The sequence below is a fragment of the Dendropsophus ebraccatus genome, chromosome 5 (genome assembly GCF_027789765.1).
Source record: "Dendropsophus ebraccatus isolate aDenEbr1 chromosome 5, aDenEbr1.pat, whole genome shotgun sequence".
NCBI classification, from domain to species: Eukaryota; Metazoa; Chordata; class Amphibia; order Anura; family Hylidae; genus Dendropsophus; species Dendropsophus ebraccatus.
The window spans coordinates 70,636,234-70,648,893 of NC_091458.1; the positions used below are offsets into that span (position 1 = coordinate 70,636,234).

Consider the following 12,660-nt stretch of genomic DNA (forward strand, 5'->3'; position numbering starts at 1 on the left):
GTTGCAGTATATAGCACCACATTATGGTTCCTACTGTATATAACAGCTTCTAGGTTCATTTACTAGATTTTCCTATTGAAAAAACACAAAACTTTTTCTCTTACTCCCCCCTCCCACAGTTTTAGTGATTAGTGTCAGCTCTCTGAGATTATATGGCTGTTCCCTGCCTGTACTGATGCATACATTGCTATTATACCAGTGCTGTGTAGGTCATCTTATTGCAAAAAGTTATGGATTTCCAATTATATGGAAATAATCATCCTGCAATGTTGTACTGAATATTGAAAGTTTGTCACATTGCGATATGGCTCCCAACTATTAATATCAATCCTGTTCACATTTTTAGTTATAATCACAACAATAATAAAAAAAATAAATATCCACAACTAAAAGTGTATATTAACAGGAGGAAGATACTAATACTAATCTCTACATATGCAGACAGGCCAGGAAGGGATCTCATTAACCTTTTCTGGAGGTAAACAGAAATCAAACCCCAATCCTGTGGAAAACACCTAGCAAAATCCATCCAAGCCCACTCCTTGCAAACTCCTTTTTATGCCAGGCATATGGGGAATGTGAATTTACAGTGAAATTAATTGCTCTAACCTTTCCAAGTTAACGTCTTTTCCCCTCACAATCCAAATCCCAAATAACCGAGCCATTATTTCATTTTCTTCACAGCCGTTTCTGTGCAGATGCTCAAATATTTTACACACATTTGAGACCTCTGAGCATTCATCATCTAACATTGTATTGCTGTACCCTGCTATAGGAGAGGCAGTCTTAAACTTTTTATTTGCTTAAGTAAAAGAATGACAACCAGGCTGAGACTTACAGTTCCACAGCAGCTGGACAGTCAGACAGAAGCTACTAGAAGCCTTACAAGGGATACTATAGAGGCCTGTGGATATCTATTCTGATAAATAAAGCAGTACTGCCATTCAACATTTATGGCCAGATATCAGTAATATACCTGAACACATCAGGAATCCCTAAAGTGTAACATAGGTCCTGATGTCAGTACAGTATATCTTTTAGCTTCGATGTAAATAGAACGGAACTGCATATGAATTAATTAACCTCCTTCACCTCAATCACATTTTTAGATACATTTTATGAAAACAAAGAAAAAGTACTGAAAAAGTTTGTAGAGGTTCTGATGTGGGACTACTCACTGGAGGAAGGCACTGCTCCACATCCTCAGGTCCTGCTAAGGCTATAGGAACTTTCTCCGAAGTCTCTGCCATTGTGTACTGCTGATCCCAATCTGAGCCCCCAACCCAGCTGTACAACTTGTGCAGGACAGGAGAGAGTCATGTGACCACCGCCTGTCCATCAAAAGTGCAAACAGCACCTGCCCACCTACCAGAAGCCAAAAGCATCTCCTCCCTCCTTGTGCCGCATCCTGTGCATTCCTTCTTCAGCACCACCCTCCCTCTGTGGTCTTCCCTCACCTCTAGAATGCAGCAGACACACATATATGCCCTATCCTTCATTTTTAGTTCCCCAGAAAGTTTCCTCCCACATGTTTCTAAGAGTCAGATGTTGTCAAGAATATACAGAGCCAAGAGTTTCTGAAGTCTAGACAGCAGAACCATTCATTCACTGGTTTCTGCCTTTCAGCAAACATAGGCCACATTGAAAGACCCCTGTTACAGAGGCAGCTCCCGGGGTTATAGGTAGCATTTTACTACACAAGCAAGAAGCATCAACATTGATTTTTCTTTACTAGAGAAGGAAATACTCTACATCAAGAATACACATTAGTATTGAAGAAGAAGAGAACAATATATGGCTTTTGTCAAATAACGCAGATCAGTGCTATCAGTGACATCTGTATGGTGATCCCTTGTTATTCCTGAGCTCACTGTAGAAAAAAGTTCATGCCTGTAAAATTTTGGCCAATCAAATTGCAAGGAAGAGGCAAAAATAGTGTATTGGAATGGATGAAAAGAGGCATAGAAGTTCAAATGAAGGGTTTCATCTGAAGTAATGAACATTTCTCATAAATACTATTAAGATATTGATCTAAAGCTGTCTGTACATGTAAAATATAATTTGTCTGCAATGTTTAATTGCGGCCAACCATCGTTTGAACATGTTCAACCTTTTGTCATTAAAGGGATAGCTGCCCAGGTTGGTCCATCTCCTAGGTCAGGGGTGGGGAACCTCCGGCCCGCGGGCCGCATCCGGCCCCTGAGACCTCCCGATGCGGCCCGCGGCCCGCAGCTCCCCTGTGATGCGCGCCGCTCTGGAGGAGGAAGAAGCCGGCAGAGACATGCCTGATGGGGGTGATAACTAGGCTACCAGGGACATGCCTGATGGGGGGGGGATAACTAGGCTACCAGGGACATGCCTGATGGGGGTGATAACTAGGCTACCAGGGACATGCCTGATGGGGGTGATAACTAGGCTACCAGAGACATGCCTGATGGGGGTGATAACTAGGCTACCAGGAACATGCCTGATGGGGGGGATAACTAGGCTACCAGAGACATGCCTGATGGGGGTGATAACTAGGCTACCAGAGACATGCCTGATGGGGGTGATAACTAGGCTACCAGGGACAAGACTGATGGGGGTGATAACTAGGCTACCAGGGACATGCCTGATGGGGGTGATAACTAGGCTACCAGAGACATGCCTGATGGGGGTGATAACTAGGCTACCAGGAACATGCCTGATGGGGGGGATAACTAGGCTACCAGAGACATGCCTGATGGGGGTGATAACTAGGCTACCAGAGACATGCCTGATGGGGGTGATAACTAGGCTACCAGGGACAAGACTGATGGGGGTGATAACTAGGCTACCAGGGACAAGACTGATGGGGGTGATAACTAGGCTACCAGGGACAAGACTGATGGGGGTGATAACTAGGCTACAAGGGACATGCCTGATAGGGGTTAACTAGGCTACCAGAGGCATCACTGGGGGGGTTAACTAGGCTACCAGGGACATGACTTGGGGGTTAACTAGACTACAAGGGGCATCACTGGGGGTTAACTACAATAGCAGGGGAACAATACTTTGCCTTGCCCCACGTGCTGCAAACCCACGCTACTAACTGCCGCGCACAGTATGCGGCCCTCGAATGATTTTATTAATGCCCGACCGGCCCTCGACATGGAAAAGGTTCCCCATCCCTGTCCTAGGTCATATACTCCAGTTCGGTAAATACAGGGGTGCTGATGGAGATTAGGGTTGTGTATCTCTGTTCCTATCATTGCACACCGATCATACATAGTGTCCTATGTTAAAAAGCAAAGCAAAAAAATAACAAAACTATGTGTGGTATACATTTTTCTGGATTTGGCATAATGGAATAGCACTTTATTATATCATACTGTGCACCTAGTGTGAAATCAGCCTAAGCCATAAGGATGTCCATACACAGGTTCAACTGTCTAGTATGTGGGGACCCTCCAAGTCTCCACTGATGATGGCAATTTATTGACTAGCCCCTTTGTTCTTGGAGAGATATGTTGTCACCAAAACAGTCTGGTGGTGGCTTACCCCATCCCTCCCCATAGAGAACGCATGAATGTTTGGTCGTGAAGGAGGTTGAGGTGTATGGGGAGGGTAGGAGACATAACTGTCAAACGATCATTTGTCTAACAGTTATTGAAGGTGTATAGGCACCTTAAGTGCTGTACTAGATTGCAGATGCTACAGCTTTATCCGATAGGAGAAAGAAGGAGTTAACGGGAACGTCTTCTCTGACCGTAGATATTCTCTCTATTCTCTCTCCTTATCTTCTCCATCTGACCCAGAACGCCATGATGATTTTTCCTAACAATGACTTGTATACACAGAACCTGTTGGACAAACATCTTAGGCTCTGCACTTTTTTCCAACATCATCTTCACCTTTTCCTTACGCAAACCACCTTAAATGGTAACACGCCTCTTGGAAGATAGTGCCTCTTTTAGGTATCTGTCACCCCCAGTAGGTAGCTATGCAGTGTTGGACTGGAGTACCTTGGGCCCACCAGGGAATTTAATCCTAGGGGCCAACCCTACATATACCAGATATAACCAGCGTCAAGCCTTTCACATTACTATAGTGACTTTGCACAGAGCTGTGGATGTGACCAGTAATACTAGCTCACTGCTAGTAACTTGTCAGTCACACTATGCAAACAGTATAGTGTGCCACTTAAATTTCTTGAATTTGAAAGTGTCATGAAACTAACAAATCTGAGGCAGCCAGGGGGTTGCGGGAACATAATAACGAAAGTATACTTACCTGTCCTTGTGCCCTCATAGCGCTTCCTTAACGATATCCGACAGAGGCAGGCCTCCTGCAGCTTCTCCAGCTGCAGTGCCACATACTCTGCTAATGGATCACCGACTCAATCAGGGACTGGGACGGGACACTGCTGCAGTCACTGACTGGCTGAGCAGGCAATCTACCAGCCGCTCCTTGACATTGCAGCTGGAGGAGCCAGGGCTGAGATGTACGCCGAACACGGGCGAAAAATACTTCTGGCAGCTGTGAGAGAGACCCAAGAGCAGTGCTATGGGGCATAAGGACTGATGAGTATACTTTATTTACTATCTTCACATACCTTACTGCCTGCCTGTCAATTGTTAGTCTCACAAAACTTCTTCTTTAGGAAATCTGTCAGCTGTAATTCATGTTCCAAACTGCTGACACTGTTAGATGCTGTTAGGTCAAGAAGACACATGGTACCTTAAATATATTTGTCTGTGCTTCCGTAGCATAGAAAATGCTTTTATTCTATGGTAGAAAGAGTCAAAGAGGCTTCTCCCCGCTTTAGGCTGCGTTCACACTATGTATATTTCAGTCAGTATATTTCAGTCAGTATTGCAACCAAAACCAGGAGTGGATTAAAAACACAGAAAGGCTCTGTCCACACAATGTTGAAATTGAGGGAATGGCCGCCATATAACAGTAAATAACTGCCATTATTTCAATATAAGAGCCGTTGTTCTAAAATAACAGCAAATATTTGCCATTAAATGGCGGCCATCCACTCAATTTCAACATTGTGTGAACAGATCCTTTCTGTGTTTTTAATACACTCCTGGTTTTGGTTGCAATACTGACTGAAATATACATATACTGACTGAAATATACGTAGTGAAAACGCAGCCTAAAGGAGAAGTCCGGCGAAATTTTTTTAATTAAAATATTATATTGCCCCCCAAAAGTTATACAAATCACCAATATACATTTATTACGGTAAATGTTTATAAAGTGCTTTTTTCCCTGCACTTACTACTGCATCAAGGCTTCACTTCCTGGATAACATGGTGATGTCACGACCCGACTTCCAGAGCTGTGCAGGCTGTGGCTGCTGGAGAGGATGATGGCAGGGGATGCTTAGTGTCCCTCCAGTGCCCTGTGTCCCTCAGTGTCCCCCTGCCATCATGCTCTCCAGCAGCCACAGCCTGCACAGCTCTGGGAGTCGGGTCGTGACATCACCATTTTATCCAGGAAGTGAAGCTTTGATGCAGTAGTAAGTGCAGGGAAAAACACTTTCTAAGCATTTCCTGTAATAAGTGTATATTGGTGATTTGTATAACTTTTGGGGGGTAATACAATACTTTAATAAAATTTTTCACCGGACTTCTCTTTTAATTGACACTTGGACGCTGAGTCCCCGGCAGGTTAAGTATGGGAGGGGGAGTTACAAATTAGTGAACATAATGTGTACATACATATTACATACAAATATGCACAATATATTCACATATCATGCACAGATATAAAGAAATACACATTACCTATATGCATACATAGTACACACACGCACGATACATACATCAAATCCTTAGGGATTTTATGAAATCCCTGCTTTTATCTTTTCCCTGCAACATATATATGATGTATTTTTATGGTGGTGTCCATGCTGCTATGATATACTATGATTGGTGTGACCCTGTCACTTGACAAACCTTGCAGATGGAGGTATAAACCCTGCTATGCATGTTTTTTCATCAAGATTTGAGTGCCCCTTTAGTCCAGGGATACGTACATACAGGCAGGAATTCTACTGTCCACTGCTCCATCCTACTTGTACGCATTGTGCAGGTAATAGATCTGTGTAGCAATCTAGGTTTATGTTTTTGCAATATGTAATGGATCACCAACTCCCAAGCATAATAAGTTATACCAAAGAATGCAAAATAAAGACACAACACATTGTAATCAGATGTCAAAGGGGCCCAATTTTATTTTAAATTACATGACACTGAAAATGGCAGACCCCCGACTCACGAAGAATCACCCTCCAGTACTCAGGCAAGGAAAAAACCCCTGTGGGGGAAACCTCGAGGGAGCCATGGCTGGAGAATTGCCCCTTCCCTGGGCTTAGAGGGTAATACCATACTATAAATATAATAAACTGGATGAGAGAGATATGTGGCTGCAATATATGTCACCTTATTGATGGCTAGGCGGATGTATCTCTTCTCCCTCACAGATCCAGGTTCACTTCTCAAAAAGATGGAGACTTGATTGAGGGGTAGTCTAAAGCAGACCACCCCTTTTCCCCTGCTAGAACCTCCAAATTGCATCTAGGGTCAGGGGCAGTAAAGTAGTCAAGCTCAAGGTCTTCTGGCACATCCAAGATGGCACTGATCAGGGTGCGATGCATTGCTTTATGGAACCTTCTTTATGACATAAGCGCTTGTCATCACAGTGCACAGTTACCATGGTTACTGCAGGTAAACACATCTGAAGCATTAACCCATTAATGACTGGCGATGTGCTTTACTGCAGAGGTCACTAAACACACTTGTGACCAAGCAAACAGCTTATGGTTAGGCCACACTAAGAACACTAAATAATATGGGTTGATGTGGCCCATAGCAACCAATCACAGCTCAGCTTTCATTTCTCAAATTACTCTGGTAAAAATAAAAGCTGAACTGCGATTGGTTGCCATGCGCAACTTAGACAGTATAACTTGCCCATAGCAACCAATCAAGGCTAAGCTTTAATTTTATAAGAGCTTGTTAATATATGAAAGGTGAGCTGTGATTGGTTACTATAGGTGAATCAGAGTGTTTTGTCTCTGGCAGGTTGATAAAGCTGCTCCATTGCTGTAAAGCTGCTGCTGCTGATGAGAGGCAGTAAGGGACCAGGTGAAAGGCATGTGCAGCAGTGTTGGATGATAATATGTCATCCAGGAGCTGCCAGACAGGGAGGCCCACCTTCTGTTTGGGGGCCCACCAAAGGGTAGGGCCCACCAAAGGGTAGAATCCACCGGGGGATTCCCCTGCTCCCCTGTGGGCCAGTCCGAGCCTGTAGCTATGTACACCTCAGGGGCGGACACAGACTGCAGAGGGTCCCTTTGCAAAAAATGTGCATGGGCCCCCCATAAGCAAACCACGCCACCACATACTTCAACATACTCACCTGGCCTAGCGCAGTCCCCCCACATGTCACTCATGCACCTGGGAGCTTGGAGAACGCACGAACGCTGCACTGGGCAAAGTGAGAATGTGTATGGAGAAGGCTCTTGTCGCTGAGGAAGAATACTAAGAAGTGTAAACAAAAATTTAGAATATATAAAATTACATATAATGATCATGGAAACAATAAAGTACAATAAAAGGACAAAGATACTAGTAAAAATGCCGCCAGGCTCTGGGGGAAAATAAATAAATGAATATTTGGATAAATGAGTAAAGGTACCAGAACTGCGGGTTAAGTCTGTAATGGGGGATGTCCGAACAGCAATAGGCAGAGGAGCTGTAGATTAATAGGCAGCTATGTGCCACGGAGTTTGCTGTGTACAGTAGATCAGATGCAATCACGTAGTTGTGGCGGGTGGACTGGGTAATAAGAAAATCCAGACTGGATCTGGCATGTTATCCGGCAATTCTTATGGGAACTCTTATAATCAGCAAGAATACTGCCTCCAGCTGCAAGAGGGCTATATGTATGTATATGGCTGCAGGCGTTCGCTATACTAGCCAGTGTGATTGGGGAAAAGGCCCCAGAGAATTCCTCGGGGCTGTTCTGCTACCTCGATGCAATAGGGGAGGCATATCGGGTGTACGGGGGACAAGGGTGGCTCCGCTATGACGAGCAATTTCGTCAGCGGAAGGCGCTGCGGCCCGGTATTCGCTGGGACCACAAAGATATTAGTCTTTGGTTGAGGGTCACGGCGCCGACGTGCCCTGGAGGGAGTTACCAGTCCTTTCCCGGGAGCGCCGGTGGCTCTTCACAGTCCGGGCAATCGGCGGCACTGCAGAAGGGGCTGTGCTTCATGTTTAATGATGGGTCCTGTAAATATGGGTCAAAATGTAAATTTAAGCATGAATGCTCAGTGTGTGGTGGGGGGTCCCACGGGGCTTCTCGGTGTTTCAAGGCAGGACGGGGGAGGGGTGGCGGTGACAGTGTTGCAAAAGGGGGAGACGCCGGTTCCAGTGGAAGAGATGGCCCCCTTTCTAAATAGATATGCGGAAAGGGCGGCAGCTGAATTGTTGGAGAAGGGGTTTCGGGAGGGGTTCCGTATTCCTGGTGTTAAAGGGGTGACGGGGGGGGTTAGGCGTAACGTGCGGTCGCCAGTTGAACACGTGGCGGTGGTGTCCGCAAAGTTGAGCAAAGAGGTTTTGTTGGGCAGGATGGCGGGCCCGTTCCTTAGTCCGCCAGTACCGGATTTGCGGGTATCCCCGCTAGGGGTGGTACCAAAAAAAGAGCCTAATAAATTCCGGCTCATCCACCATTTGTCTTTTCCAAAGGGGGCGTCGGTCAACAATGGGATCGACCCCGAGCTTTGCTCGGTGAGGTATACATCGTTTGATGCGGCGGTTGAGTGGGTTCAACGGTTTGGGGCAGGTGCTCTTTTGGCCAAGACAGATGTGGAGGCGGCGTTTAGATTACTGCCGGTTCATCCGGATAGCCAGCCATTGTTGGGTTGTTTTTGGGAAGGGGGTTATTTCGTTGACAGATGCTTGCCAATGGGGTGTTCCCTGTCTTGCTCATACTTTGAAGCGTTTAGCACGTTTCTGGAATGGGTAATCAGGGACACGGCTGGGTCAAAGGCAGTCATTCATTACTTGGATGACTTTCTTTGCATCGGGCCCGCGGATTCGAACGGCTGTTCGGTTCTGCTACACACTGTGCGCCAGGTTATGGGGCGTTTTGGGGTACCCTTAGCTGAAGAGAAGACTGAGGGGCCGTGTACGGAACTATGTTTCTTGGGGATTGTACTGGACACGGTTAGAATGGAATGCCGGTTGCCGGTGGGCAAGCTAGAGGATCTGAGGGCGACGGTGAAGTTGGTTAGACGGTCTCGGAAGGTCACCTTACGTGACCTGCAGTCGTTGTTGGGGAAACTCAACTTCGCCTGCCGTATTATGCCCATGGGTAGGGTGTTCAGTCGGAGGTTGGCAATGGCGACGGCTGGGGTGCGGGCGCAGCATCATTTATCATTAAAAGATGATCTGGCTGTGTGGGAGGAGTTCCTAGACCGATACAATGGCAGGTCGTTGTTTGTGGAGCCGGGGCGGGATGTGGCGGATTATGAATTGTTTACGGACGCGGCAGGCAGTGGGAGTTTCAGCATCTATTGTCAGGGGCGTTGGTGTGGGGAGTTGTGGCCGGAGGCTTGGAAGGAGGCAGGGTTAGTTAGGAACCTGGTATGTATTGAGTTGTTCCCCATAGTGGTGGCGCTGGCATTGTGGGGAGAAAGGTTTAGGAACAAGAAGTTGCTGTTTCACTGTGACAATTTGGGGGTGGTGTCGGCGATCAATCAGGTGTCAGCTTCGTCCCCCCCTGTAGTGCGCCTGTTGCAGCACTTGGTGCTGCTGTGTCTGTCTGCAAACATCTGGGTGGTGGCGGTACATGTTCCGGGGGTGCAGAATTGAATGCCATTTCTCGTTCACAGTGGCAACAATTTCGGGAGCTGGCGCCAACGGCCGAGAAGGTGGGAGAGCACTGTCCGGCGGAGTTGTGGGATCTGCCCTTGAATCGGCGCAGCTCCTAGTTCAGCAGTCTCTGGTGGAAGGTACCTGGGTAGCGTATGGTGCGGCCTGGGAGGAATGGGTTGGTTGGCAGCGCACTGTGGGGGAGGTGGGGGACGGAGGGTCTTTGTTTTTATTGCTGTTGGGTCACTGTGCAGAGCGAGGGTGGTCTGTGACGAGAATTAACAAATTGGTGGCTGGTGTGTCGTTTGGCTGCAAGGCCAGGGGGGTGCTGGATGTGACAAAAACCTTCCTAGTGCGCCAGGCGCTGAAGGGCTATAGGAGGGGGGGAAAAGGGGTTGATAAGAGGAGGCCCGTGTCCTTTGGTTTGTTGCAGCAGCTTGGGGAGCAGTTGCGGTTGGTCTGTTTATCGCGCACTGAAGTAGTTTTGTTTCAACTGGCTTTTTCATTGGCCTTTTTTGGTGCCATGCGGCTGGGTGAGCTGGTGTGTGCTTCTTCCCGGTGTGTGGGGGGGGGATTGTTGGCCGAGGACGTGAGTTTATATCAGGATAGGGTTGAGTTTCGGCTGCGGAGGTCCAAGTCGGATCAGCAAGGAAAGGGGAGAATGGTGGTTTTGTTTGAGGTTCCTGGAGTGGTCATGTGTCCGGTTTCTTGCCTCCGTGCGTACTGGCAGCCTGGTGCAGCGTGGGGAGGGCCGTTGTTGGTGCATGGGGATGGGTCTTTCTTGTCCCGGTATCAATTCGTGGCTGTCTTTAAGAAATGTGTAGTGGGCCTGGGCCTTGATCCGGGGGTGTTTGGGGGGCATTCTTTCCGTATAGGGGCCGCCACGGAAGCCGCACGTCTGGGTCTGGGAGAGGAGGTCATCCGTAGAATTGGGCGCTGGGAGTGGGTTTCCGGTCCTATGTGCGATTGGATGGTTAACCCAGGAGAAGGTTAGGGGTCGGGGTGTTGTACGGGTATGATGCTAGGGCGTAGGGCTTTGTTTTTTCGGGCATGGTGTTGGTTATTGTTCCTTGTGTTTTTCAGATGGCTCGCCCTGTTTGGTGTGGATTGTCGGCCATTCCTACGTAGCCTGGGGAGCGGTGAGGGCCGATGTGCGGCCGAATGGTCGTCAGCTTGGATTTGACAGGCGTCGGGCGTTGGTCCGGTGGATCGGAAAGGGGGGGATGGTTTGGCATCAGTTGCTGCCGGAGGTACACAAGTTTGTGAGGTATGATCGCCCCCCGGATGTGTTACTTCTGCATTTAGGGGGTAACGATTTGGGTTCCAGGCCTTTTAGGGAGCTGATCAGAGATATAAAATTTGACTTGCTACGCCTCTGGTCTTTATTTCCCAAGATGGTGACGGTATGGTCAGACATAGTTCCCAGAAAAAAATGGAATGGAGCCAGGTCTGTGTCCCGTATTAATAGGGCTCGCATTAAAGTAAACAGGGCGATCTCCCGGTTTATGGTGAGGAATGGTGCAATCGCAGTGCGGCATGTGGATTTGGAAAAAGGCCAGGGAGCATACTGGCGCAAGGATGGAGTACACCTCAATGCAGTAGGAATAGATATGTGGTGCCTAGCGTTGCAGGAAGGCCTGGAGGTGGCGGTCAATGTGTGGGGGGACGCAAACGCGTAGGTTTTCCGCGTTTGCTCTGTGGCGTAGGGGGGTCCTCGGAGTCGGTTGGAGATAATTCAGAGTGGAGGGAGTTCTGGAATGGAACCAACGGTGGGTTCCCTAGTTAAGCACTTAGAGTGCGGGTTGGCGGTCACAGGGAATCTCTGGTGGCTTGTGGAACGTAACCCCGGACGGGGTAAAATGGATTTTGGGGCCCGCAGGTGTTAATGTTATGCCTCCGAGCAGGTGTTTACCGGCTGGAGGTCCAACCTGTGGGTGGGTGTATTTGGAGGTGACCGCCAATGGCAATTTTTGGGGCTTCGAGGACCACCCCGCCGTAGAATATTATGGTGAATGTTATATAGTTATTTATGGTTATGCATTCTTTGATGTCTTGTTTGTAATAAAGATTCGGCTGCTGTGGCCGATTGAAATCCACATGGTGTCGTCTTTATTTGTAGGGGGTTGGTATATTATAAGGACTCAATAATGCACAGTCAAGTAATGGCCGTACAGAAGCAGAATGCTCAGGGGAGGCCAGCATGACTGTGGCTTATTGGGACAGTGGTGAGAGGTTCTGAAAGAGGTGGGGGGAGGACTTATGAGGGGGTGGTAGGGTATGTGGGTCGTGATGGCAACAAGGGATCAAGGGGTGGGGGGTTAGAGGGGGTAAACCCCAGGCATTGGTCAAGAAAAGGTGGGGAGAGGGGAAAAGGGGGGGGTTTGATAAGGGGGGAAGACTGATATATAAAAGTAGATAGAAGGGGGTGTGATTACTCACTTTTAGTCAGTAACCAGAAGAGCTGACAACCCCCACCCACCCGCCCGGTTGTCAGGTGTAGTGCATGGGGTGGAAGGTGTTTTGGTGTGTGGTTTTGATCGGGGCAGCGGGGGGAGTCTTGTCGCAGCAGCTGGGGCGTAGGGGGGTCCTCGGAGTCGGTTGAAGATAATTCAGAGTGGAGGGAGTTCTGGAATGGAACCAACGGTTGGTTCCCTAGTTAATCACTTAGAGTGCGGGTTGGCGGTCACAGGGAATCTTTGGTGGCTTGTGGAACGTAACCCCGGACGGGGTAAAATGGATTTTGGGGCCCGCAGGTGTTAATGTTATGCCTCCGAGCAGGTGTTTACCGGCTGGAGGTCCAACCTGTGGG

At 48.0% G+C, this 12,660-nt stretch overlaps 1 protein-coding gene across 1 annotated transcript in view; it reads right to left on the bottom strand.

Moving 5' to 3' along the window:
* Positions 1-1,259, bottom strand: part of CNMD (chondromodulin) — a 71,091-nt gene extending 69,832 nt beyond the window's left edge. The window contains exon 1 of the mRNA XM_069972314.1: positions 1,179-1,259. Within this exon, the coding sequence (XP_069828415.1) occupies positions 1,179-1,250 (72 nt within the window). The 5' untranslated portion in view covers positions 1,251-1,259. The remainder of the gene's footprint in view (positions 1-1,178) is intronic.
* Between the last annotated feature and the right edge of the window lie 11,401 nt (positions 1,260-12,660).